Source organism: Sphaerodactylus townsendi, linkage group LG05 (assembly GCF_021028975.2).
Source record: "Sphaerodactylus townsendi isolate TG3544 linkage group LG05, MPM_Stown_v2.3, whole genome shotgun sequence".
Classification (NCBI taxonomy): Eukaryota; Metazoa; Chordata; class Lepidosauria; order Squamata; family Sphaerodactylidae; genus Sphaerodactylus; species Sphaerodactylus townsendi.
In genome coordinates, this window is record NC_059429.1 from 91,719,433 (window position 1) to 91,745,304 (window position 25,872).

Here is a 25,872-nt window from a genome sequence, read left to right on the forward strand (position 1 = left end):
ATTTTACATTTTGCACACGCAGCAGAATACATAGGATGTGTATAGTCGAAGAGGCTGTTGTTTATTCTGAGAAAAGCTGAAATCTTTCTTAAAAGATTCTTAAAAGAATAAAACTGCATTTGCAGTTGTCATTTTCTTCTCAAAAGATGACACCACAGTTACCAGGGCGTAGATTTGTCAATGGATGTGTCTGTGCAAGAGATGCAGGCCCATATATCGTGATCTACATAAAATTCTTTCAATATAAAATTATTTAAATTTCCTAATATGCCATCAACAATTACTGCTGTAGCTTTAAAAATATGGGGAAGGGTTTTCACTCGTAATGGCCTAAATCTCACTCAAAGAAAGAGGGAAGAAAAGATGTTTTTAACTCCTTCATTGAGACAATCTGAGTAAATATTTTGTGCATGTATGTAAAGAACTACTCCCCCCCCCCTTTTTATTGCAACTTAGGCTGAGTGTGTGACTGAGCTGAAGTCACATAGCCTGATCTGTTACTAAGTGGACATTCGAACTACTGTCTTAGGGTTCTCAAGTGTCTCTTAATTTTTATTTTATTGGTTTTGTATACTACCCTCCCCCTAGGGCAGTGGTGGCGAACCTTTGGCACTCCAGATGTTATGGACTACAACTCCCATCAGCCCCTGCCAGCATGGCCAATCGCCATGCTGCCAGGGGCTGATGGGAATTGTAGTCCATAACATCTGGAGTGCCAAAGGTTCGCCACCCCGGCCCTAGGGGCTCAGGGCAGTGAACAACAGTTTTAAAACAGGCATAAAAACATAATTTAAAACATCAACAATTAATGACAGCATTCTCCTTCCAATTCCTGCTGCTGTCCACCAACATTTGTCTGTTTTGCTAGGGAAGAAAGCTGGCTGAAAGGAAGGGAAGTGATTGGTGCACATGATGACATCACTTCCAGCATGATGCCAAAGGACCAACATCATACTGGAGGGGTGCTCTATCATTCTCCCCAAAATTCTGTGGAAAACACAGAACATCTCCCCAGTATAATGCCACTGCTTCCACTTCACACCAGAAATGACGTCATTCCCACCCCCCCACCCCCCCCACACACACTGCCATTCCCTGTACCCACCCATCAAAATCTCCTACCAGTTGCCAGGAAGGATATGACAAACCTATTTGGGCTTCCCAGTCTTAGACCAACTACACCACTCACATACTGGATACTCAATACAAAACTCCAAATGCTTCTCAAAATCCACAGTAAATAAGGGTTTCTCAGATATGCTCACCTAAAAATATGGGACCATTTGTCTGGTTGAAGTTCGGTTCAAGATAGCAGAATCACCTCACTTTCCGTATTTGGGAAACCAGCTTTATCACTCCCCAACCATGTGCAGATGCATGGAGACAAATAAAATGACTGAGATAAATATTCCCATTTCTTTTTCTCTAATGCTGCAAGTTCCAGGATACCAAAATCACTTTAACTTTAGTCTGTTTCAGTGGCCCACAGATTGAGAGCTTTGGGCAGAACTTCCAAATATCACAAGAGGAAAATAAGGTAAGGCAGTGTTCCTGAGTGGTAAGTGAGTGTCCCAAAATCCAGGATAGGGACAGGGGAAACAGAGTTGGCAGTACAAGTAGAGAGAATAAGACTACACAGTTCTAGTTGGCAGGGCAGCTACAGTTACAGGAGGCAGATTAGATTTATACCCTGCCTGCACCAGGCAGAGCTGGACCTGGCACAAAAAAGGTCAAAGAAATAAGATCCAGGAATTCAGGGTGAGTCCAGGATAACAATCTATGGATTTCGTAGCTCTGACTGAATTAAGGAACAGGGAGGGGCTTCCCAGAAAGCCGACAAAAGTAGACTGCATTCAGGCATGCTAGATAAAAGGCCGTGCAGGGTGAAGGCTTGCCCCATGCTTGGAGCATAGTGATAGTCTAGGAGCCATGCAGAGAAAGTCAACAAAAGGTAATCCTTTCACTTGGCAGCTTGATAGTAAATTAGATTTTACACTCCGGAAGAACTGCATTCACTGATAAAACTATTGATAGACCAAGGTGGGCAAGCCCCAGCGGCAGGAGGTATGCATGCATATGTCCCATCAGTGAATCAGTCTTTGGCCCAAGGTTTTGACTACTCTTTAACATAACTTAAGGAGAACCATGACCTCACCTTCTCCAAAAGCAATGGTAGTGCTTAACATAGCTGGCAAGGCAGATTTACCAAGCTGTAATCAGATCAGACAGCACACATCAAGGGGCAGAGGGAGTCTTCGGTACCACTCCCCCACACTCATAGCTAAAGATAAAATGGATATGGAACTATTCCTTTCTCTAAGGTTGGGCCACCAGATCACAGTAAGAATGCAATTATTAGTATTGGAGGCAAGTCACAATTATCTTGATGTATCAAATGCTTTCAGAGGGTAGCCATATTAGTCCTGGGCAAACCTTTGGCACTCCAGATATTATGGACTACAATTCCCATCAGCCCCTACCAGCATGGCCAATTGGCCATGCTGGCAGGGGCTGATGGGAATTGTAGTCCATAACATCTGGAGTGCCAAAGGTTCACCACCACTAGAACAGCTAGATTCAAGTCCAGTAGCACTTTATAGACCAACAAGATTTTGGAGGTGTAAGATTTTGAAAGTCAGTGTTCTCCCATTGTTAAAGTGAGTTTTGATTCTCAAAATCTTATATCCCTAAATATCCCTAAATCTCCCTTATATCCCTAAATATCCCTAAAGGAGCAGCAGTGGCGTAGGAGGTTAAGAGCTCGTGTATCTAATCTGGAGGAACCGGGTTTGATTCTCAGCTCTGCTGCCTAAGCTGTGGAGACTTATCTGGGGAATTCAGATTAGCCTGTACACTCCCACACACACCAGCTGGGTGACCTTGGGCTAGTCACAGCTTCTCGGAGCTCTCTCAGCCCCACCTACCTCACAGGGTGTTTGTTGTGAGGGGGGAAGGGCAAGGAGATTGTAAGCCCCTTTGAGTCTCCTACGGGAGAGAAAGGGGGGATATACATCCAAACTCTTCTTCTTCTAAATCTTCTTGGTTTCTTGAGTCCTACTGGACTTGAACCTAACTGTACTTACATCACAGTTTGTATTGCAGGCTACAGGAAATACATTTTTCAGTCCAACATATGAATTGATCTTTCCCTTCTCTTTTCCATGCTCTTTCTCTCTGTTGGTTCTTCAGACAGTATTATCCAGTGAAGGTCACCCCTTTATCTTTTTGGAAACAAACAAAACCAGCCCTATGTCTTCTGCATGTATAAAGGGCTGTCAAATCACAGGTGACTCATGGGCATTTTAGCAAGGGTCTTTCAAGGCAAATGATTTAGCAGAGGTGGTTTGCCATTGCCTTCCTCTGCAGTCTTCCTTGGAGGTCTCCTTTTTAATTGGCCATGCTGGCAGGGGCTGATGGGAATTGTAGTCCATAAGCATCTGGAGCACCATAGGTTGGACACCCCTGCTCTAGAGAGGTAATCTCTGAGTTCAAATACAGGAGAGAAGGAAGGGGAATCACTCCAGTTCCCTAAGCCAGTTATTATAGATTTACTTTAGTGAGGTACAGATTGGGACAATTCAATAAAAAACCCAGAAGGTTATATATAGTAAAACTGATCAGAGATTATCAGAAGAAGAGAATTACAGAAGAATTAGGGAACATTCCTGCTTATGGGTACTGGGGAAGTTGGAGATACTCCAGCATGACACCAGCATTTTCAATTTATTGCAATCCCAGTACATCAAGCCCCACTGAAACTATTTAGAGGAAATATCGAGTAATTTGGCAGCTATGAAAACAAGCGGGAAAAGTGAGATATTGCTGTAAATGGTGTTGAGAGTTTGTGTCGTGTTGTGGTTAGAGCAGCAGACTATGATCTGGAGAAGCAGGTTTGATTCCCCATGAAGCCTGCTGGGTGACCTTGGGCTAGTCACAGTTCTCTCACAACTCTCTCAGCTTCACCTACCTCACATGGTGCCTGCTGGGGGAAGGGGAGGCAATTTTTTTGAGATTCCTTGTGGTACAGGAAAGCAGGCTATAAAAACCAACTCTTCTGATGATTATAAGTATTTCTTTTATCAGGAATGGTCACTGTCCTTCTCAGAGCCACATTCTTACTTGGAGCTGGTCTAAAACTAAAACCCTCAGCATTACGTTCCCCCTTGCTTTAAACAATGACTTTAGTGCCAAGGTCAACCTTACTCTTGTCATGCCTGAAGTAATTAGCAGCACATAATTCTTTTTCAGTTCCATGCCTACAGGTACAGAATGGTTTTCAGTTCCCATTCCTCCTGGGTTGACTGTCCACCACCGGAGGACTTATTTAAAAGGTAGTAATTTACATAATTTCTCTAGCGTTAAACTACAGCAATACATCAATTACCAATTTAAATCTATAGCAATATGCCAATCATCAAACATAATTAACATATCACTATAGATTAAAACCAGTAATTGACATCTCACTCTAGCTTAATGCTATGGCAAAATGTCAACTACTGGGGTTTTTTTTTAATTTAAAAGCTCTCCACTAAGTGGGCAGAGGGGGCAGTTGAGTGCAGCAAATTGTAGAGAAAGCTGCCTTTTGGATGCTCCATTGCTGCTGTAAATGCCTCTGATTAGCAGCAAGAGCTCCACAAAGAGTTGTTACTGTGTGGAAGCCACTACAAGTTTCCATTACGAAAAATACTGAAAGCGCACAAACTACCTTTCACCCTTTCAAAATTAAGATGTTTTCAACCTCCTCTTAGCACCATGTTATGTTCCAGTGAACTTTAGTGTGTGCCCCTTCAATGTGCTTTGATCATGCATACTCACCGCTAGTAGAGCATGAAGCCAGGTAGACATGATAAGGCCTTAACCACATGGGTACATTCTAATGTAGTTACCAGTACGAAGAGCTAACATGCAAGGATGTAGCTCTTAACTAGTTTAGAACAATAGCAGCAAAAAGCTTAGCAACCAAAACATCCAGCTATATTTACAATTCTCTAAACTGCACTTGTAGCAATATTCCAGCAGCTTGGTTTTAGAAACTGCTTAAATAAAGCTACACTGGTAGTGCTTTCTCTTCCCTGTACCTTTTTGTATCATCTGACAAATGCTGGAGTATAGCTAATGTTTCACAATGAACTGCAGTTTTGTGAGGCACTTGGACACACCCTCACCAGTACACTTCAGCAGAAAGCATCATTTACATTTGTAATCAAGTTGAAATCTGCTGATCATGACTATTAGTCCCACTGTATCATAGCCAGTATTTACACCTAGCGTTGACTGAATAGCTGCTGTTCTTAGAGATCTGGATCAACTGAAAAAAACGTACAACATTATCAAGTGGTAGTGGCTTACTCAAGGAAAATCCAGACTGCACTTAATTCTCACGTGACTATTTAGCAAAGCAATTTTATTGAAGACTTTATGGACCTTGAGCATTTGGTTTACACTGATCAAATATTTCATACATACATCAGATCCTGAGTTGAAAAAAAATTGCTTTAAAGTAGAAACCTGCAACTTATGTAAGACACGGCTACTTTCCTCAAGCCACAGGGATCAGTTTAGTTAAACTTAGTTTCAAGTAACGAAGGTTTAGTGTTTCTATTAAAGGCCTCTAATGTTTATTTGATTTGATTTAATATCCCACCCTCCCAGACCTATGCCAGGTTCCTGTGCAAAAACAACATGTGAGATCTAATCACATATGAGGAAAATCTTGCCATGTTACATTGAAGTAAGGCACAATATAAGAATGTCATGTGATTTATTTACATCCAAGTAACAACTGGTAAAATGCCACAGAAATTCTTGTCTACATAAAAGCAGGTTCTGCATTAATGCAAGCTTATTACAATATACATTATTATTTTTTCTTTCTATTTAACTCACTTGAGGATAGTTTAAAATTAATTAAAATAAAGCTATTCTTGATCAGGATCACAGTATCCACACAGTTGACCAACCTAGGCAGTTCCTTGTTCAGGCAAAGCCTGATCATCACTGTGCTGTGAGGGTTGGAGGCATTTGCATGTTTGGTGGCTGCATTGGCCAACCTTCCTGATGATTCTGCAGCAGGCGGTAGAGCTGTTTCAGCTGAGCAACAATGTTGTCCTTGATATCAGGGGTAGAGATCTGAAGCCGCACACTGCCGCTATCAAAGGAACGGGTGAAATCACCTGAGAACATCTCATAGATCATCCGAGCTACAACGGGAATTACCTGTTTGAAAAATCCCACAGCATTACTCCAGATGCAATTATAAATTGCAACACACATACTAATCTAAAAACTAGATTATGAGAAAAGTGAGAAAATGCATTTGTCGTCCAAAACCAATTGTTTTTATTTTTTAATACTTCCATTGCAAGTCTTTCCTTGCATGAATTATCCAGACTCCATTCTGAACTGCTTATCAGCCCAATCCAGCGCTGTCAGGTGTGCAGAGATGCTACCCCTCCAGTGCTGCTGCCCCACAGGAAGCCCAAAAAATAAAACCTGTTATCATACAAAAGTGAATTCCAACTTTGATTACTTCAAGCTGAACTCAATTTGGATTTTTTTTTTACAATATTCTTTATTGTAACTAGTAAAAGACACGCACCTGCTTAGAATGCCTACTAATCACTGTCTGTTGGTTGATTGGGGGGGGGGGACTTTTCAAAGCCAAGGGTAACTTGTCAACAAGTCCTTAATATTGGCATACCACATAGATACTAACTGCAGGCTCTCACAACTCTACGGTCTTCTGGACATAACATCTGTTTGATAACAAGTCTGATTACTGATGTGTAGGATATGGAATCTGCTGCTACTCTAACACAAGAGAGTCTCCTGCACATTTACTGATGGTTTCTTGACCTGGATCATATGGACAGAAACTTACAGATTACAGAAGACCCCATCAAATATAGGCTACGGAGCTACTGAAGTCCAGATTTAAAATGTGTAGTATGGTTTTATTTGAATAAACTGGGACATAGCTAATCTCATCAGCAGAGCCATTGATACTAAATACCAACTATTCTGAAGATTCAACACAATACTGTGAACTCAATAAAATGCTAATAAGCTTGGTGACACACTAGCCATGACATACCTGTCAAAATACAAAGGTATGCTTCCTAGATTTGTTCAAGGTTGAGGTTCTGGCAAACCTCCAAGACAAAAGACTCAGACAAACCTGGTGCAACAACCAAGAATGCTTTGATTACATACTCTTAATAATTAAAACATGACATAATAGATGCACTATTAACAAGCATTCACAGTAAAGCATATGGATGGTAATATCTTTCTATGCCATGCTGCAACAGTGTAAGTGGAGAAAAAGTGCCAGGCACAGATTTCAGCTGAGAATCGCAATTTGGAATCTGATAATAGAGTTCCAGCAGTTAGGACTCTAGAGTCACACTGAGCTTCTTGAGCCTTCCTGTGACCAACAAAAGCAGAACAGATACCAATTCGCTAATCCATGAATTCAGTTTTTTGTGCCAAAGAATTTGTTACTGATTGGAAAGCAGGCATATCCTTTGTGTGGAAGTCAGCTATGGTTCTAGCAATTCAAAGTTAACATTTCTTTCAAGATTCATTGTTCTCTTACCTGAACAACAATCAACTTTCTTTCTCTTGATTTTCCATCTGGCCATTCTTCTCCAAAACAAAAGTAGATCTCATACGGTGGCTGTTTAGAAATTTGTCCTTTCTGGTGTGCAATCAGTTCTAAAAGTAGGAGAAAAGCAAAGGTTCCTGATATCCAGTGAGATTCACACATCTGAAAAAGACACACCTACCCAGCTCAAAACTGAATGCTTTTATTTATTTCTATATTTATACTTTGCTTTGGCCCCATGGGAATTCAAAGCAACTTCTCTTTTACGGTATTTTTTATTTATGGATTTATAGGCCACCCTTCCCCTTACGGGATCAGGGCAGTTTACAGTTACATAAAAATAAAATACAACCAATTTCTGGTGTGTCAACCTAAGGCACTAAAAACTATCTGAAAGGAATCAAGGGGGAATGGAACCAAGGAATAAAGTCAGGCCAGAGACAGGGAGCAGGGAGGCCAGCTCTGTTGGAATTACTGTTGCTGCCCTCAACCATAGATGTGACATAATAGCTCTGTCTTACAAGCCCTGTGGAACTGTGACAGATCCCGCAGGGCCTTGGTGTCATTTGGCAGAGCGTTCCACCCGGCTAGGACCAGACCTGAAAATGCTCTGGCCCTGGTCAAGGACAACTGCAAATTTTTCAGGCCAAGAACCACCAACAAGCTGTTATCCATAGAGCACAGTGCTCTCTTCGAGGTGTATTTGGAGAGGGGGTCCTGCAGATATGAATGTCCAAAACTGCATAGGGCTTTAAAGGTTAGAACCAAAGCCTTGCACCTGACTCAATACTCTACTGGTAGCCAATGCAGCTGGCAGGGCACTGGGCATATATGCTCCCACAACAGAGTCCCTGTAAGGATCCAAGAAGCTGCATTCTGCACCAGTTGGAGTTTCTGGGTCAGTCTTAAGGGGAGCCCAATGTAGAGTGAGTTACAACAGTCACACCCACCATCCTGTGAGACAAATTAGGCTGACAGAAAGTTTCTGGCCCAAGACCACTCAATAAGCTTCTAGAGCAGACTTTTTTCAGGCTCACTTTAACACTTCATTCTGTCCCCCTCCATAATCTTTCTACCTGAAGATTAACATCCCAGTACCGTAAACTATCAATGCTATTATTTCTTTTGGCCCCATACCAGATCAGTATCATAGCAAGTGGAATAGCTACTTGGTAATGCTTTTCTGTAAGTGACAGTGTATGACTGCACAGACAGACACATAACAAAAATTAGAATTAATTGTACATCGTCTGGCATCAACTGAGATTAATCTGGCCAATAAGGAAGAAAAGGTGAAATGAAAGTTGTTTTTTCTTAAATACAATGAAGTATAGTAATACACTGCAGCAGCAATAATCCATCAAAGCCTGATTGTAAATAATATGACAAGGTACACAGGGATGTGTGGGAGCCAGCAAATTAAAATCAGAACCAACCTGCACTACACTGATAACGTTAGATACAACCTTAGTTATTTACTTCTTGAAAAGAGACACTGGCCTGGAAGAAACTGCACAAATGTTTCAATTGTGTGTTTGTGTGCTTTGTGAGTTCAGATTATTAACTATTCTAGAATGGTGCCCCAAAAGAACCATATAATTAACTCACCACTGAGGAATGTTTCCAGACAGAAGAGTTTGACTTTCTTTTGTCTTTCAATCACGTTTGGTGTTGTAGAAGAAGGTGCACATGGTCCAGACCAATAGACTTTGCACTGGCAGAGCCTGATGGCATAAATGGCATGGCCACTGACCTCCAAGATCAGACCCCGGTCCATGACATCAAGCAGTCGACTTGTGAAGAGCTTTTGCTTTTCATTGGTTATCTGTTCTGGCCCTGGAAACTTGACTTGTTCCAAACTAATAGGACCAAAGAGTTCTTCTTGATCAGGCATAGGACCCAGCTCTCCATAGAAAAGTCTGCAGCCCTGGGGGTTGCTCACAGTCATCGTCTGCCCAAACTCTTTGCCTCGATATTCAAATTTGATTTCTAGGTCTGTCACTTGATTTAGAAGGATACATTATTAGAACAACAGATACTGCAATAAGACTGAGAGTTGCAAAATTTTGAATTTACTATCACTTCATATCCCCGTTAGGTTACCTTGTCTGGCACTCTAAAACAGAACTGCCAGATTCTTATAATAAGGGAGGAAATATAAGGCACAAAGTAACCAAAGGCCAATTCAGGTACTATGCTTGCTGTTACTTTGTAATAAATAACTGGAACTTGCTTCATATGTAATTAAGATATGCATTATCCTGATTAAGCTTAATCATCATACAAATGAATGTTGCACTTATCAACAGTAGTAATTGATTAGAATAATTTCCATCACTTCAACTAAAAACACAAGCCAGGCCACATGCAGCAATCCAAAATCAACAGAAGTTTACAACTCATTCAACATAGGCTGACCTGAGCAACTGTATACATTTGCAAAACACAGAACACTGCCTGAATCATACTAACCCAAACAAGAATAATTGCAGGAAAAATCTGCAGGCCAATCAAACGCTTGCTATACATTCAAATATAACATGTACTCACTATGTACAAAAAATTCCCTTAGCTATACTGTATAGTTCTACTGTATTTTTATCATAGTGCCATAGACTCCACACAAACGTACTTGGAAGAGAGCTAATCCAGAGCTCAGGAGAGCTAAATATGTCATGCTGAAGGGCTGGTGGTGGCATCTCCATATCCAGAGGCTCATTCTTCGGCCAAACAGCTTCAGGACTACAGGCTTCCACACTGGCTGGTGCCATTGGGGAATCTGAGCCAAAGAGAAGTGTTTTAAAAGTCTTGCAGCATTTCATCTAAAATGACTATAACAGCACTGTGGTGTAGAGCGGAATTATGACATCTTGCAATTTGGATGTTATGCCTCTGTTGCAATGACTCAAGATCACATTAGCCTTTTTGCCGCTGCATCACATTGGTTGCTCATGTTCAGCTTACGGTCCACCTGTACCCCAAGATAGTGTTCAGGTACACTGTCTGCTACTCAAAAGTGTATTCCCCATTCAGTACGCATGTTTCACATTTTTGTTACCCAGATATTGAACTTTGCACTTGTCCTTGTTGAACTGTACCAGATGCACTAGAACCAACTCTGGAGCTTGTCTTGGACATGGGGCAGAATGGGAGCAGCCGATGTGCATAACCCATGTTTCCTGCTGCCTCCCAGACTTGTGACTTTGTAATCTAGGCCCAAGGCAAGTGCCAGAAGTGCTGCAAAATCCAGTAGCTTGTGGTGGTCCCAGCCAGTGGTAATGTGGGAGGAGGCAGCAAAATACCTAGAGCCAACCCTACTTTCAGAATACGTATCTAAAGGCATCCTTGTAATATCTACCAAGCATGGTCAAAACACATTTCTATATGGAGGACAACAGTTAATATCTATGAATTCTTTCATCAAGAACAACATGCTGCAACCTGACTCAGTGTGTCTCAAAGAATGCAAAAGGAAAGAAAGATAAGTTTATAGACTCTTAAAACTTCACAAAGGATAACATCATTACTTAATAAATTACCTGGATCAAATTACTGTATTAAAGCCCCCAGGATGAAGACAACAGATAGTTAGTGATAGACTTTCTATATGATAGACTCACTACATCTATCATATAGAAAGAGGGGGGTGGGGGGAAAGAACCATAATAGCTTGGAGAGAAATGTACAGAAGGCCATTTGTAGATTAGCAAAATGCTTTTTAAAACAAAACAAAATGTAACATGTTCTGGTGCGTGGGAAATTAATTTAGAAGTTTCTGATTGCTGAGACAAGGTTAGGTAAAACCTGTTAAACCTGAACTTGGCTCTAGGGGAACTCCACCGAAGAAACTTTTAAGGCTGCCTGTGCCATCATTATAGGCTACATATTGGTTTGGCAAACAGGTGCATTCTTCTGCTTTTGCTGCAGTATGGGAATCTACACTTTTATTAATAGCTGCCACCCCAGTGGCTGGGAGCAGGCTGTTTTTCTGCAACAGCTTTTACAGCACACATTTCTTTAGATACACTTCTAATGGCAGCTCTACAGATGGTGGAAATGCACACTCCCCTTTTCTTTTTTAGTGAAGAAACATCCACTGCCAGCAATACAACAGACAGGGAAACAGGGTTCCCGGCAGCAGCCTTTCTCTCTGCATCTACTTTGCCGTAGACTACCTAAACACAACAGTGACAGAAGATGGTGTGACTGCAAAAGTCTTGAAAAAAAAAAGCAAATAGTCAAAGTTCTGGGATTGCGAACCAAGCATGTTTAGTGGCTGCTAAAAGAAATGAACCAAAGATGTGCAAGTCCCATCATTTCCTTTCATTCAAAATGGCCAATGACCAAGAATAATAGTACTAGAAGATCGTTGTCCAGACTCACTATGCAAAAGCTTGTTCTTTACACGTGATGTAGACACTGTCTGCTTTTTGTGCAATTTTCTGTTAGCACACTGGTAAATAAATCATTAGCCTAACAGCACCAGACCTAAAAATGGCAGTTAATGAAGCTATTTATATTACCCTTAATATGTCAGCGACATAGGAAATGGAAATGACTTAGGAAATTGAAATCCCATTTTTAAGCCCAATTATTACTTTAAGTGAGATATTTCTACAAATGTGAGGATTCTCTAAATAGAAACTGCGACTGGTTGCACTACATAGATTTGGCTACAAGGACTAGCTTCTAATTATTAGATACAGTGACACAGTAAAAAGACAAACAATAATTAAAATGGTTTATGTTCTATTCTTTGCTATAATCTATGTACTAACCATTAATATTAAGAAAAGGAAAGGTATCCTGTATGGGTACATGCTGAGATTGGTTTAAATCCTCCTCCTCCTCGTCATCAAGATCATTATCTTTCTCGTCCCATGGAGCTGAACCAGTGGAGCCTATAGGAAAGGCACAAGTAAGAGTGGAATGATATTAACAGACAAGAGCAAAGACATGTAATTAGGATGAATCTGAAATATTGCATGGAAGAATTCTTTCCAGTTGCACTTCACAGACACTGCCAATTTTTATTCCAACTAGTGACTGATTGTCTTCATAGCTCCAGACCCGAGGCATTATAACCCTTCTACAGCCAAGCCTTCCCACCTTCTTTTATTCTTCTCAGTTTACAATGGATTCTACTGCCTTGATATAGGTCCCAAAGTTCATATAATCCAATCACAGAAGCATCGCCTGCCTTGCTATCCTTTCAACTTGTCCATAGGCAGATAACAGATGCCCAGACAAATGTTTATCTGATCCCATTACCTGCTAGTCTCCTACACCCAACAGCTAACCTTCATGATGTTTCTTCCAGATACATAAACATGTACACATGCCTACTTTCAACCCAAATACATTTCTGACCTGCATTCTTCATGCTTTGAATGAAATTCACTCCCTGGGAATCTCATGGTTCACATCTGGAAGCCTTAAGTCTTTTTTAAAAGGCTAATCTACTTAACAGAATATACAGGCAAGATATAAAGAAACACAATAATTATTCTCGTTCTTGCAACATTGGTTTTTTGCCCTTATTTGTTTAGTTACATGGGTGGCCCTTGTTGCCTTTTTAATGTATTTTAAAAACAAAAATATGAGCAATGCGCCACAAATGTGATATACAGAATGCATTCTTCAACAGAAAGAATGAATATTTAAGTTTCCCTCTGAATCAATTAGATAGTGCCAAGAGTAAGGTGACCTGCTTACTCAGTAGCCCAGCAGAATTCACACAGTTAGTAACCTAGTAGGATGTTTCCTCCCAAGCACCTGCAATCTCAGTTGTAAAGATAGACCAGTATTAATATAGCAGAAGTTGTGTGCTTCTTTAAACAGCAGAACAATTTTGTGCCTTACCTGGATTAATGATTGCTCCCTGGGATTGTGGTATATCACATACTTCATAAATTTTAATGGGATTCATTGGCACCTCTTTGGTACCATCATACATCAGGTTAAATTCTCGGCTTTTGTTCAGAGCACATCGGAGTTGAGCTTTCCATTTTGCAGGGTCAGGATCATCAACTCCTTCTTGGTATTTTCCTGTTTCCACAGCCCAAGCCTGAGAGCAAAGTGCACTACACCTAGTTAAGAGCTGGCATTATGACAGCATCTGTTTCTGCCAAACAAACCACCATCTGTCACAGAGATCTAATAAACACATTTTGCAGTAGCTAGTGATTGCTGGTCAATGGAGACTCCATCAATACAAAAAAAATCACAGTGCATGTTAGTATTTTTCTAATCAATGTTATTCTCAATCAACAGGATGCAGAAACCCTATGTGGGTCACTTGGTTTGACTCAAAGAAGCCAACCCAATGACAAACTAAACTTATATGTGAAACTAAGGTTCCACATATACCCAGACAACATAAACAATCACATTATGAGAAGACATGAAATATCAGAAATGCTAGGAACAGTTTAAGGCAGCAGTTGAAGACTATATAAAGGAAGCCACAGCAAGACCTGAGCAAAGCTGTTATTGACAAGGTGTTTTGGAGAACATTGATTCATAGAGTTGCATAAGAGGGAAGCAACTTGAAAACACACACACATTATATTAATGTAATCCAAGATCTTCAAACAAAAAAACAAGAGTGCTGTTACAGAGAAAACTTTTGTAGCTGGAAAAGGAAATTAAATTGATAATAAAATACCATTAATTGCTAACACACAGGCTTATGCTCAAATAATTAAAAAAATAATAGTAATGTCTCTGTTACTTTCCATACAACTAGAAATAAAACACACCCCTGGAATTATTTCAGTCTGAAAATACATGTCTAAACGGTTCATGAAAACAAAAGTAAGAACCATGTGTTCAATCTGTCAAAAACATATCCTAAAATGAACAAGTCTTTAAGATGGATAACTGAAAAGGAATATATTATGATCCAAACAGGAGAAACAGAGAAGAGTGCAGATGGAGATAATTAGACTCTTAGAAGGAACGTTATCTCAAACAGAGAAACAGTCAACAGCCAGACAAAGCACAAAAAGATTAGTTGTGTGGCAACACAGGATACACAGAATGGAGATAAAGCACTGAATATATGACAAGTACTTCAAAGAGATTGTATCGACTTGTTGCTTTTTCTCCCAGTTTCCCCTCATATATTTGAAGTCTTCATTTTACCAGGATTGTACATACGTAACACAATTTTAATCCATTTAACAAAAAATCGTGAGATTCTGACAAATATCTGGATTAGTTAAAGTAAGTAGCAACCCTTATGCCTTTCCTCTTCTCCCCTTCAGAAGATTAACAAGGTGTCCATTGTGAACTGATGGAAATTACAAGGTTAAAGAAAGGTTGCAGTATTAAAAAGGACTGGTGGGCCCAGGATGAGACTCTCAGTGAGACAACGGTCCGAACCCCAGTAAGGGATACAGTTGAAAGCACTGTTTAAGAAGTTACTAATTTTCACAAAAAGAAATCTGCAAGTGCACTTCTAACCATGCAAGACAGCGACATGAATGGCACAAGCCATTCATACTATTCTCATGCATTACTCCATATATACTTTCGGTGTATAAGCTTCGAAACTCCACATATAGAGTTCGAGGCACCTAATTTTTACTCACAAAACTGGGGAAAACTTATTGATTTAAATTGAGGGTGGGAAATATAAATTGAGGGTGGGAAATGCAGCAGCTACTGGTAAATTTCAAAAATAAAAATAGATACCAATAAAATTACATTAATTGAGGCATCAGTAAGTTAAATGTTTTTGAATATTTATTTCAAAGAAAAACAGTAAACTAGCTCTGTAAGTGGAAAAGAGGGTCAACAAAAACAATATGGTATCAACAATAACTTTAAAAGTACAAAAACCTTAGCTCAACCAGCAACCAAGCTAAAACACAAAAGTTAAAATCCTTCAAAACTGGATTTTTGGTCAAGGGAGGATTGTTTATTATTAGCAGTACCAACATTTCAGAGTACCTTTAGGAGACCCTCCTGATGATACCACCCAGGCTTGGTGAAGGTTGGTTCAAGGGGTCCAAAGTTATGGACCCTCAAAATGTAGCCCCATCTACTATTAGCTCCCATTGGAAACAATGGGGGATGGGCCTCCCCTTTGGGAGTCCATAACTTTGGACCCCCTGAACCAAACTTTACCAAACTTGGGTGGTATCATCAGGAGAGTCTCTTGAAAAATCCCTGAAATTTTGGTGCCACTAGCCTAAAAACTGCGCCCCCTGGTGGCTGACAAATTAAAAACCCTAAAATATTTTTAAAAATACACCTCACTCGCGTATAAGTCGAGGGGGGCTTTTTCAGCACAAAAAAATGTGCTGAAAATTTCAACTTATATGCCAACATATACGTATAAATCACATGATAATCACATGATAAATCACATATACGTAATCCATGATAATCACATGATAAATCACATATACGTATAAATCACATGATAATCAGCTAGTTGATCAAACCCAAGCCGCAACTAGTTTTCCTAGCTTCTAGGTTAACAGCTGCTTTTCTTTTTAAAACAACAGTAACTTTTTTTTAAAAAAACCTAACCAATTCCTCATTCTTTAGTGCTGGATTCCACAAAGTCCATGTTTGCAGCAACTGCTATCCTACAAACTGGACTTCCCACAAATCACTTGCAAAAATTTGCCTGCTAGACATGCCAGTCACTGCAAACTGAGCACCAGAACTGGGAAGTATAAACAGAACTCCAGGCAAACAAAAGGCAAAGTAGCCTTCATGTAAGCATACTGTATCAATGTCCAACGGAGAAGATCAGTGCAAAGAACACTTTCATATATGGGTGAATTGTGTTTATGCATGTGAATATATATATTCACATATATATATATATGTGCTGCATATAGTCCATGCAGCATTGATGTGCAATGTTATATTCCATCGTTCTTTGCACTGAAAGGCCTTCATAACAATGGCCTTAGTAGTTGGATGTTGCCTTTAGAACTATTATTTAGACTTTCTGTATCTCTCCTTTCCCAACGGAGTTCCAGGAGGCATACACAGGGGGGTTTCTTATTTACCTTCAGAACCATTCAGTGCAATAGGCTAACCTAACAAGCCAAGATAGCCCAAAAGTATTTCCTGACCAAGCATGAATTTGACTCAATTTCAGAGGTTCATGTGCCTCTCTAGGTATGATATCACAGTGGCTTTCCAACATGGGATTTTAGGTTTATGCATGTATAGTTTTGCTTACCTTGAAAATGGTATTCTCTTCTTCATGCTGAGGGCTGTGCCGAGTTGCATGCTTCCATGGGATCTGAAATCGCTTTGCTTCCCTGTTAAGCCATATAAGGCCTGGGTACATACCACTGTCTACCTGAGCTACCAGCCAGGGTTTCAATCGAACTCTGCGTGGGTGTAATGCCATTATCTGGATGAAAACACACACACAAAACACAGAGCAAACAAACTATCAGGAATCTTGAAGAAACTTTCATTTTCTAAGATTGAAGCAATAGAAACCAACTGTCTCTGCTGTCAACATCTTGATTGCAACTCCTTCCACTTCCTTGAAGGTCTCATTAAAAAAATCCAGCCAATTTAGCTGCTGATATGAGCTAAAGCTAAGGCAGGTTTAGACTAACAATGCAAGCAAGAACTCAAATTTAAAAAAAACCTCACAATATTTAGCACCCTTTATCACTATGGACAACTAAAGCTACTAATTCAAAAGCCACACAAAGTGGTTAAAGTTCCATCGTATACAGTGAGGACAGAACTAGAGGTTGCAATATAGAAGAGACCATTGCCCCAAACAGCTATTTTAAGCATGACCACCACCTCTCTCTATAACATCTAAGGTAACTTATTTATATCCTTACATCACAGACTTGTGCATTTTCCTGCCATAATCAGGCAAAAGCACCATGTTTTAATCAGGAAAAAAGAGTCCATCTTTTGGCAGCAGATCAATATAGTAACATCTAGTCCCCATATAATTCTGTTTCTGAAACAAGGAGAAATTTTGACCTAAACGGTTTAAAAATTAAAGTTCTAATTGATCGTTAGGTTCTTTAAAAATGTTAACAACTCATAAAGTACACTTAAGCACAAGGAGGAAAATACTATTTTTGCCTGCAGTCTGCATTGTATTCTATCTTTACTGAACGAAACTATAGTACTCCAACTATACTGCAGTGATTTCATTGCACTCAGAAGCAAAGTGAGCTCCACACAGGTTACCTAGTAATAATTTCACCTGAATTCCTCCTACTAGACACAACTTTCAAAACAAAAGATGAATCTTGTCGCAGATAAAAAACATTTCACATGCCAGTTGAAGAACAACAACAAACAGGAGCACATATGTTATGGAGAAATAATGTTATAGAATTAAATAATTGTTATAGAATTAAATAATATAATAAAATGTTATAGAATTAAATAATATAATAAATAAACTGAAGAATTAAATAATTGATTTCCCCATAATTTTGTACAAGATGCATATCTAAAGCATAGATTAATCAGTGTCTATTAACATTTTACCTACACCTTCTACCCCACCCCCACTAAAGTGTAGCTGATATAGTTCTCACTGTATTGTTTTGAAGTCATGAGACAACTGAAGTCTCTGTAAGGCATGCTCAACTTGCCACATGCACTATGAAAAAGGGATGACTGGTATGTGCTGCTAAGGCAGATGGACACAGCTCAGCGGTCCATGATAAATCTGAAATCCAATTTGGAATCTTCAGATTGCTACAGCTGTAGAACCACCGGCATACAGCCAATTACACTAATAAGCAAAAGCACTTGGCAGAAAAAAAAAATGGCACCAAAGCAGATATAGGATTCCAAGCAGAGAAGCCCTACAAAAACATACAAAAGGGAAGCCCTAAATATTTACAAAACAATCAGGCATCTATTGAACGCCATCTACCCTAGGGGACTTCAATCCCAGGCCATCCCCATGAGCAAGGACATTAGCAATGATGACCCTAACCCAGGGGTCTGCAACCTGCGGCTCTCCAGGTGTTCATGACTACAATTCCCATCAGCCCCTGCCAGCATGGCCAATTGGCCATGGAGGCAGGGGCTGATGGGAATTGTAGTCCATGAACATCTGGAGAGCTGCAGGTTGCAGACCCCTGCCCTAACCCTTTGCAAGGAAGCCTTGCTACTCAACACATGTGCTTTGCACTACAGTAATGAGCCAGCGCACTGGAACTACGCTGGTATGTCATCATTTGGGCAATAGTGTGAAATACTGCAACCAAGGCATACATAAGCAGAACCGAGGGAGCAGAATTCATACAAATTCTATCAGAATTCATACAACATCTATCAGAGTCCAAACCAATACTAATGCTCCAATAGGAAACCAACCGTTAACATCTAAGAGCATGACTGGGAAAGAAGGAATAGTTGATATAACATAAAGATGAAGCACAAATTACAATACATGGAGGAAAGCGTGAGCACAAATACCCAACATTCAAGAGCCATAACAATATGTTAAGGAACAAGGGTAGCTGTATCACATTTGTCTTCTCTGTTTCTCTACAAGTTCCAGTCTGAAGACTGCCCATTTACACCCACTGTTATTACTACAGTCAAGAATAGATGCAAAGTCAAATATCTCATTATGAGATGTAGATGACAGGCAACAAATGACCATTCCTTTAAAACTCAAAGAGGTCATCATAAGCAACATGTCCATGAAGATAACATACATGTTGCTGTTATTTTCAGTCCTATAGGTTAGGATAAAATAGAACAAGGCACTTTATCCATAGCCAGTACTAGCCAAACACCTCTTCTCTAGTTGCCAGAGATGATCTATAAAAGCAACAACATAACCTAAACTGCTAAACTAGAATTAATTAAGAGGTTTAATACAATCCCTCCCGTCACCTCCTAGGGCTGTCAATATAGGTTGGTGTAGGCAGTTCCCCTCACCACACGTGCCAAGCAGTGACACTCAGCATTCAGTCAGTTTTGCATCCACACAGATAAAATGAGCTTGAGGCGATAGCGGCACTACTGGAATCTGGGGCATGGAGAAGGTAACAGGTATGGATTACAACCACTGTCACCTTCAGGACCTGCAAAACCACTGGAACAGACTTGCTCACAGTTAGTTTGGCCAAGCATGACACTTTTCTTTCCCCTCACTTTTTCAAGGGTATGTTTATTGCTTAAATGTCACTGATTCGATCCATAGTTAATATGCTATAACAGGTATGATGATGATAAACTACTGAAGAAGTTCAATGTTACAAAGTTTAATTCTATATCAAATGTTCTACTAGTTTTCCTGTGACTACGATCCCACTGATCCTGTTTTTGTTCAAATAATACATTTTATTTACTACCTAAACTTACTTTTGCTCATGTTTTCCACAGTCACCCCCCCCCCCCCCCCCCCAACTCTCGGGACAGACAGGCTTCCATCAGAACTTTCCAAAGTTAACACTGATACACTTTTTTCAGCGTGGTGACCATTTCAGTAAAAAAAAATATATTGGCAACCCAGACCTACCTACCCAGCAGAACTTGTTTGTTTTAAATTTCCTCTGGCAAGGCGTCAAGTTGCAAGTCAAAATTTGGTCAGTTTTGAAATTCCTATCTGGAATGGTCTTGCTTGAAAGTAAATGATTCAAGCAGTGGTGGGATTCAGCAGGTTCACAGCACTTCGGCAGAACCGGTTGTTAAAATGGTGCTTGTAAACACCCAGTTGTTGAATTATTTGAATCTCACCACCAGAACCGGTTGTTAAATTATCTGAATCCCAACACTGGATTCAAGTCTATGGCTCTAACTATACTTAATTTTCTGTCATTCCTTGTCTTAATAAAATTTAGAAATACATGGTTGCCTAAGGGCCCAATTATTTTTTTTCTGTCATGAGAACATGTTCATGATGAACATCTCTCCTTTGGGTGGAACAAAGGTTTTCCAGAAGGCTCATGTAATTGGGCACAAGTTTAAACAGAATGTCCATAGTCCTAAATATTCAGGGCATGTCTGCAACAGTGTCAGATGGCAAAAACTAAGCAACATGTGCTTGCGTACCCCTTGTAACTAATTTCATTCTACCCAGACTAACAGAAGTAGAATTTAAAAAAATTATTAGCCTTATTTTATATAATACAAAATGCAATTAGATCACAGAACTCAGTTTTCCTCAGCACAGATTTTGGAGTATTAAGATTCGGAATTCTGATTTTGCATATGGTTTTAACATTTTTAAGAACTTTTAACTATTTTTAATAAATGCTATAGATAAAAACCAAACATACACAGTCACTCATGTTCTCAAACGACCCCTCTGAAAAGTTTGAGCAGAATTGAGGGGATACTCAGTTCACCAGAATTGATTTTTTTATGCTGCCACTCTTTCAAACTGCATTAAACTGTTACAAACCGCCTTAAACAACAAAACTATCATTTTATAAGCATACATATTCAGATAAATTAAATGTTTACATCAGGCCACTGTTTCCTCCTTGGTGCAGCTGCATAGGGCCTGATAAGGAAAGAGGCTTAGTTAAAGATTTAAAATTCGTCTGTTTGCTTGAGAATGATTTGCATAATAAAGCTAAGTAACTCTAAACAACATAGAACACAATCTTCAGCTAAAATCTATTTTAACACAGAATAAGATACACAGAATGATAAGATACAGCCCCACCTACCTCACAGGATGTTTGTTGTGAGGGCGGAGAGATTGTAAGCCCCTTTGAGTCTCCTATAGGAGAGAAAGGGGGGATATAAATCCAAACTCTTATTATTATTATTGTTAATAGGGTTGTCCAGCTCTAGGTTGAGAAATACCTGCAGATTTTGGGGGGAAGCCTGAAGGAGGGCAGGGTTTGGATTTCAATGAGGTAAAATGTCTTAAAGTCTATTTTCTAAAGGGGCTGGGGATTTTTCCAGGGACATTGATTTCTGTCACCTTTTGTAATAGCTATAGATTTCCAGCCACCACCTGGAAGTTAGCAACCCCTATTTGTTAAGTGTAGACCATTTCTTAGGCCTCCGTTTGAATGCACAGTCTACAGCCCTTATCAATGCCAAGGTAATCTGCTTCACAGAACCAAGTGGACCCAGCTATGCTGTTTCTGGGACACGCAAGCAGCCATGTTACTCCAAAACAAACCAACACCAAAAAAATGATGCCTTTTAATCACAATGACCAGAACGGCGCTGAACAACATCAAAGCTTTTACACTGTGGTGTGTTTTTTCGGATAGCCCTAGTAAACGGTAACGCACGCAATTTGCAAACTGAAGGCTGCAACCAACCCCCCAACTACTTTAGGGCTGCGTACCTGTACGCCTATACTTGGGAGTAGCTCTTTTACTTCGTAGTAAACATGCTCCACTAGCTCGTGCTGCGCAGAAGAGGCACATAGGCCTGAAGTAAACAGACGCTATCGTTGTCCAACCAGCCCCAAAGTTAATTCCTGCTCACGCCAAGTTCTTCTAACACCCCAAGGCAAAGGGTAGCGGGAGAGGGGGGTTTAGGGCCGGAAACGGGGGAACGGGGCGCACAAGCACTGTGTGACATGAACTTCAGGAGTCAAACGCTGGAAACCCCTCAGAAGTTCAGGCAGAGGGAGAAATGGGAAGGGTGGGGGAGCTCTCCTCACAAAAGGTCCAGCTGGGGCCCGGGTGAGAAGGCTACCAATGCCAAAGACTGGGGCGGGGAGAGACACACGATCGTAAAAGGAAACCGCCCTCCACTCGAAGAGGCCAACCCTAACCCCACCAAGTTTGGGGCGCTGTTCTCTTGACCCAGAGCTCGCAGGCCGGGGGGCTGGGCTCTTCCTCCATATCGTTTTCCAGTCTGTCGCCATACTCACCGCTCCGGCGCTCCTCAGCTGGGCTGCTACCTCACTTGCTCACCTGGGCCAGGTGCTGCCGGCTTCGCTCCGCCCCACGAGGCCGCGTAAGGGAAAGGCGGCCCGATCCCCCAAGGGGTGCGGACGGAAACGAGCTAGTAGGACGGGAAGGTATGCCGGAGTGGGTGGGTAGGCAGGGGCGTAGCTAGAGAAAATGTAGCCCGGGACGAAATCTGAGTTTTGCCCCCCCCCCCCCCCCCCCCCCCGCAGCTGCCCTCCACCACTACTTCCAATGAATGATTTTTTGCACCAGGTCATCTCAAAGTCACCATTTCATTATAGAACATGCCCTAACTCACAAATCTGAACAGAACACAGCAATGGGCCATGCCACACGGCAGAAATAAAAAATGTTGAAAACATTCTCAAAATGCTTTCAAAATGCTTTCAAAAGCCAAACACCCCCCCAGAACAGCTGGGGCAGGGAAGACAGCTGCCCAGTCACCCCCTCCCAAGCGGCGGCTCGCCGCCCCCCCCCCCCCACCTCTTGGATCAAGACCTGGCTGGGGCTGCCCTCGGCTGCTCTGGGGTGTTTTTGGCGCGCTCCATGGCAGGCAGGGCCTTTTGCAAGGATTTTTCTCCTGTAAAAGAGCCTGCAAGAAAGTCTCCAGCTCTCTTACAGGAGAAAAATCCTTGCAAAAGGCCCTGCCGGCCAGGGAGCGCGCCAAACACCCCCAGAGCAGCCGAGGGGAGGAAGAAAGTCGCCCAGGCCACCCCCCACCCTCCCAAACAGCGGCTCGCCCGCCCCCCCCCCTCGGATCAAGACCTGGCTGGGGCTGCCCTTGGCTGCTCTGGGGGTGTTTGGGGCGCTCCCTGGCTGGCAGGGCCTTTTGCAAGGATTTTTCTCCTGTAGGAGAGCTGGAGACTTTCTTGCAGGCTCTTTTACAGGAGAAAAATCCTTGCAAAAGGCCCTGTCGGCCAGGGAGCGTGCCAAACACCCCCAGAGCAGCCATCTGGCTGCCTGCCAGCCAGTGCCTACTGCTTACCTGACCTGTTGTTCGTTTTCAGGCTCCGGCAGGCAGGCGCTTGGGGACTTCTGGTGGCTCACAGAAGTGGAAAGGGCACCCGTTACAGCAGCCTTTCTGTTGCTCCTCTTCAGGCCGTATGCTAGCCTCAGGTCACATGTGGTGCCTGTTCAAGCTGTCGGCCTGCCCCCTCAAACTCCCTGCCCCTCAGCCAGCCTCAGCACGCCCACGAGGAGGCCTGCTTTTGCTGCAGGTCCGCCCCAGCAAGGCCAGGCACGCCCAGCAGCCCAGCTACAACCGGCAGCCGGCAGTCGACGCTGCCGCCCCCCACGGGACCTGGCAGGAGTCCGCCCGGGGCGGACCGCCCCGGATGTCCCCGTTGGAGCTATGCCAGTGTGGGGAGGTGATTGTCAGAGCGCAAGAAGTCTAAGATGCTTTGCCAGGTGTGGGATCTGGCAGTGGGCTCGTGGGGTGCTTTTCCTTCATTACCGTGCGACCCCAGAGAGTCCACGTCTAGAGCAAAGGCGTTTAGGCCAGAGTATGATTCTCCCTGAGTAGCTTTGCAACTGTACAACAAAGGAGGTGTCAGGTGCCACTTTAAAGGCTAACTGAATGTCTTCTAGCAGGAAGTTTCTCCAGTCAAAGCTCATGTCACAAACAGATGAGGTTTATCCCGAAATACATTTGATCAGTCTTTATTTTGTTTTATTTTAGTCATAGTTGGATACTTCCATAGAGGCTGCAGCCACTTGAAACTCCTCTCATTTTAAGAGTCTGGGATATTTACAGCTAACTTTAAAAAAAATGTATTCATTCACTTTCCAGGGGTAGAGCAGATATATTTTTTATACAGCTGGTCTAGTCAGTACATTCTTTTTCCATATCCAGTTGCCTGTTTTTCTCCATGATACAGTGTGGAGTCCACTTGGAGAAATCTCACCATGACATACCTCTGAAGATGCCAGCCATAGATGCCAGTAAAATGTTTGGAGCAAAAACTGTCAGACCACAGCCACACAACCTGGAAAACCCACAACATCAATTTTATTTTATTTTTTGCCTGAAATTGCATTTTCAAAGTAATGCCTGCAATCCTATATGTTATTAGGAATACATAACACTAGAAAAATTAATTAACAAAATGTTTTTTTGTAAAGCCCACCTTTTGCCCAAATGGGACCCAGAGTGTCAGGTGTTGTTCTCCTCTCCTCCTTTTCATCCTGACAACAACTTTGTGAACCAGGTTAGACAGAGTGTCCTGCAGCAAGCTTCCATGGCAGAGGGGATATTCAAACCGATGTCTCTCAGATCTTAGTCAGACACTATAACTACAATACCAAACTAGCTATCACAGACTTGAGCTTAAGGGTACTTCCAGAAGTAAAATGATTGGACTTCCCATTACTATTTTGATGCAATAGGTACTATGCCACACCACAGTGCCAATGTGCTAGTCCATTTGGATTAACAGTGATCATTACAGAGGATACTGGAACAGTCCCATGTGGATTCATTGTCTTACTTGCAAAATTATTAGGAAAGAGTTTTTAACTACTCCAGTTTAGACAATTTATAGACAGTATGCTAGTTTATATTAAGCTTTATTTTACTTCTTTATCTACAGTGTCTTGTTGGAAACCCATAATAATATTAGGACAGCATTAGTAACAGTAGGACAAATCCCTCATTTCAAAATGATTTGTTATGCTAGCATATTCTTTTGTACCAACCTTGAAGCACCATGAAATATGATTAAATAGAGTCCAGATCCTTCCAAAGAATATCAAAGCTCTTCATCCACTCTTGCTTTCTTCCTATCAGTACTCCAGAAGCATACCTTTACTTGTAACTGCCTCACAGCTTATTCCTCTTTCCAACACATTAACTGACAAGCTGTATTCAGTGTGTCTGTGTTGTGTGAGTCCTAGCATATTGTTACCTTCTTGTAAGGTGGGGAATGATGACTCAACTGTGAATCTTGGTTTCGAGAGAGCAAGTTATGTTCTGTAATTTTATGTAAATGAATCAGAAAAGGGAAGACATCCCCTTTTATTTCTTCTTCTCCCACAGACTGTAGTGTAGGCTGATGCCAAGCATCTGACAGTGTTGCTTACTTTAGAAAGCCTGATTTTTATGCCCAGTGTCAATTCTCAAAGTATTTTAATTGGTTGGTGTTTCTAAACATTTGAGCAGTGCATGCTAGATTTCTCTTGAGCCTTAACAATCATGCTCCATTGTTACAACACTGAAAAGAGTCAGAGGTGAAACATGAACAATTTTTAGCTGAACACAAGTCCACACTGTACTTGGAAAGTCTTTCTGGAGTATTATAAAACCTGGATCCCTCCCCACCCCCCACCCCCTCTGCCATGGCTTTTTGTTGCTGGCCTTGATTGAATATCTGTAGGTACAGTGCCCCATCATGATAAACTTCA

The 25,872-nt window shown here is 41.4% G+C and overlaps 1 protein-coding gene across 6 annotated transcripts; it reads right to left on the bottom strand.

Moving 5' to 3' along the window:
• Positions 1 to 5,390: 5,390 nt before the first annotated feature.
• Positions 5,391 to 25,321, bottom strand: IRF6 (interferon regulatory factor 6). 6 transcript variants are annotated; one of them, XM_048498701.1, is made up of 9 exons: positions 22,434 to 22,582; positions 21,265 to 21,317; positions 16,818 to 16,994; positions 13,472 to 13,676; positions 12,388 to 12,510; positions 10,242 to 10,388; positions 9,218 to 9,610; positions 7,601 to 7,719; positions 5,391 to 6,219 (listed from the first exon to the last, which is right to left on the bottom strand). In XM_048498701.1, the coding sequence occupies exons 3-9, from the start codon at positions 16,989 to 16,991 to the stop codon at positions 5,998 to 6,000; spliced, it is 1,383 nt and encodes a 460-aa protein (XP_048354658.1). In that variant the 5' UTR covers positions 16,992 to 16,994; positions 21,265 to 21,317; positions 22,434 to 22,582; the 3' UTR covers positions 5,391 to 5,997. The 6 variants fall into 6 exon arrangements, with proteins under 6 accessions (XP_048354658.1, XP_048354657.1, XP_048354661.1 ...); XM_048498700.1 differs by lacking the exon at positions 22,434 to 22,582 and adding an exon at positions 21,900 to 22,169; XM_048498704.1 differs by lacking the exons at positions 21,265 to 21,317; positions 22,434 to 22,582 and adding an exon at positions 25,168 to 25,321.
• Between the last annotated feature and the right edge of the window lie 551 nt (positions 25,322 to 25,872).

Bases quoted from the DNA above. Each gene is read 5' to 3' on its own strand.
- IRF6 (XM_048498700.1), bottom strand. From the start codon at position 21,981: ATGTGCCTCTTCTGCGCAGCACGAGCTAGTGGAGCATGTTTACTACGA. The intron at 12,511-13,471 runs GTAAGGCACAAA...CCTTTCCTATAG, and splicing joins GGGAGCAATCATTAATCCAG to GCTCCACTGGTTCAGCTCCA. The intron at 7,720-9,217 runs GTGAGTTAATTA...TCCTACTTTTAG, and splicing joins TCTGGAAACATTCCTCAGTG to AACTGATTGCACACCAGAAA.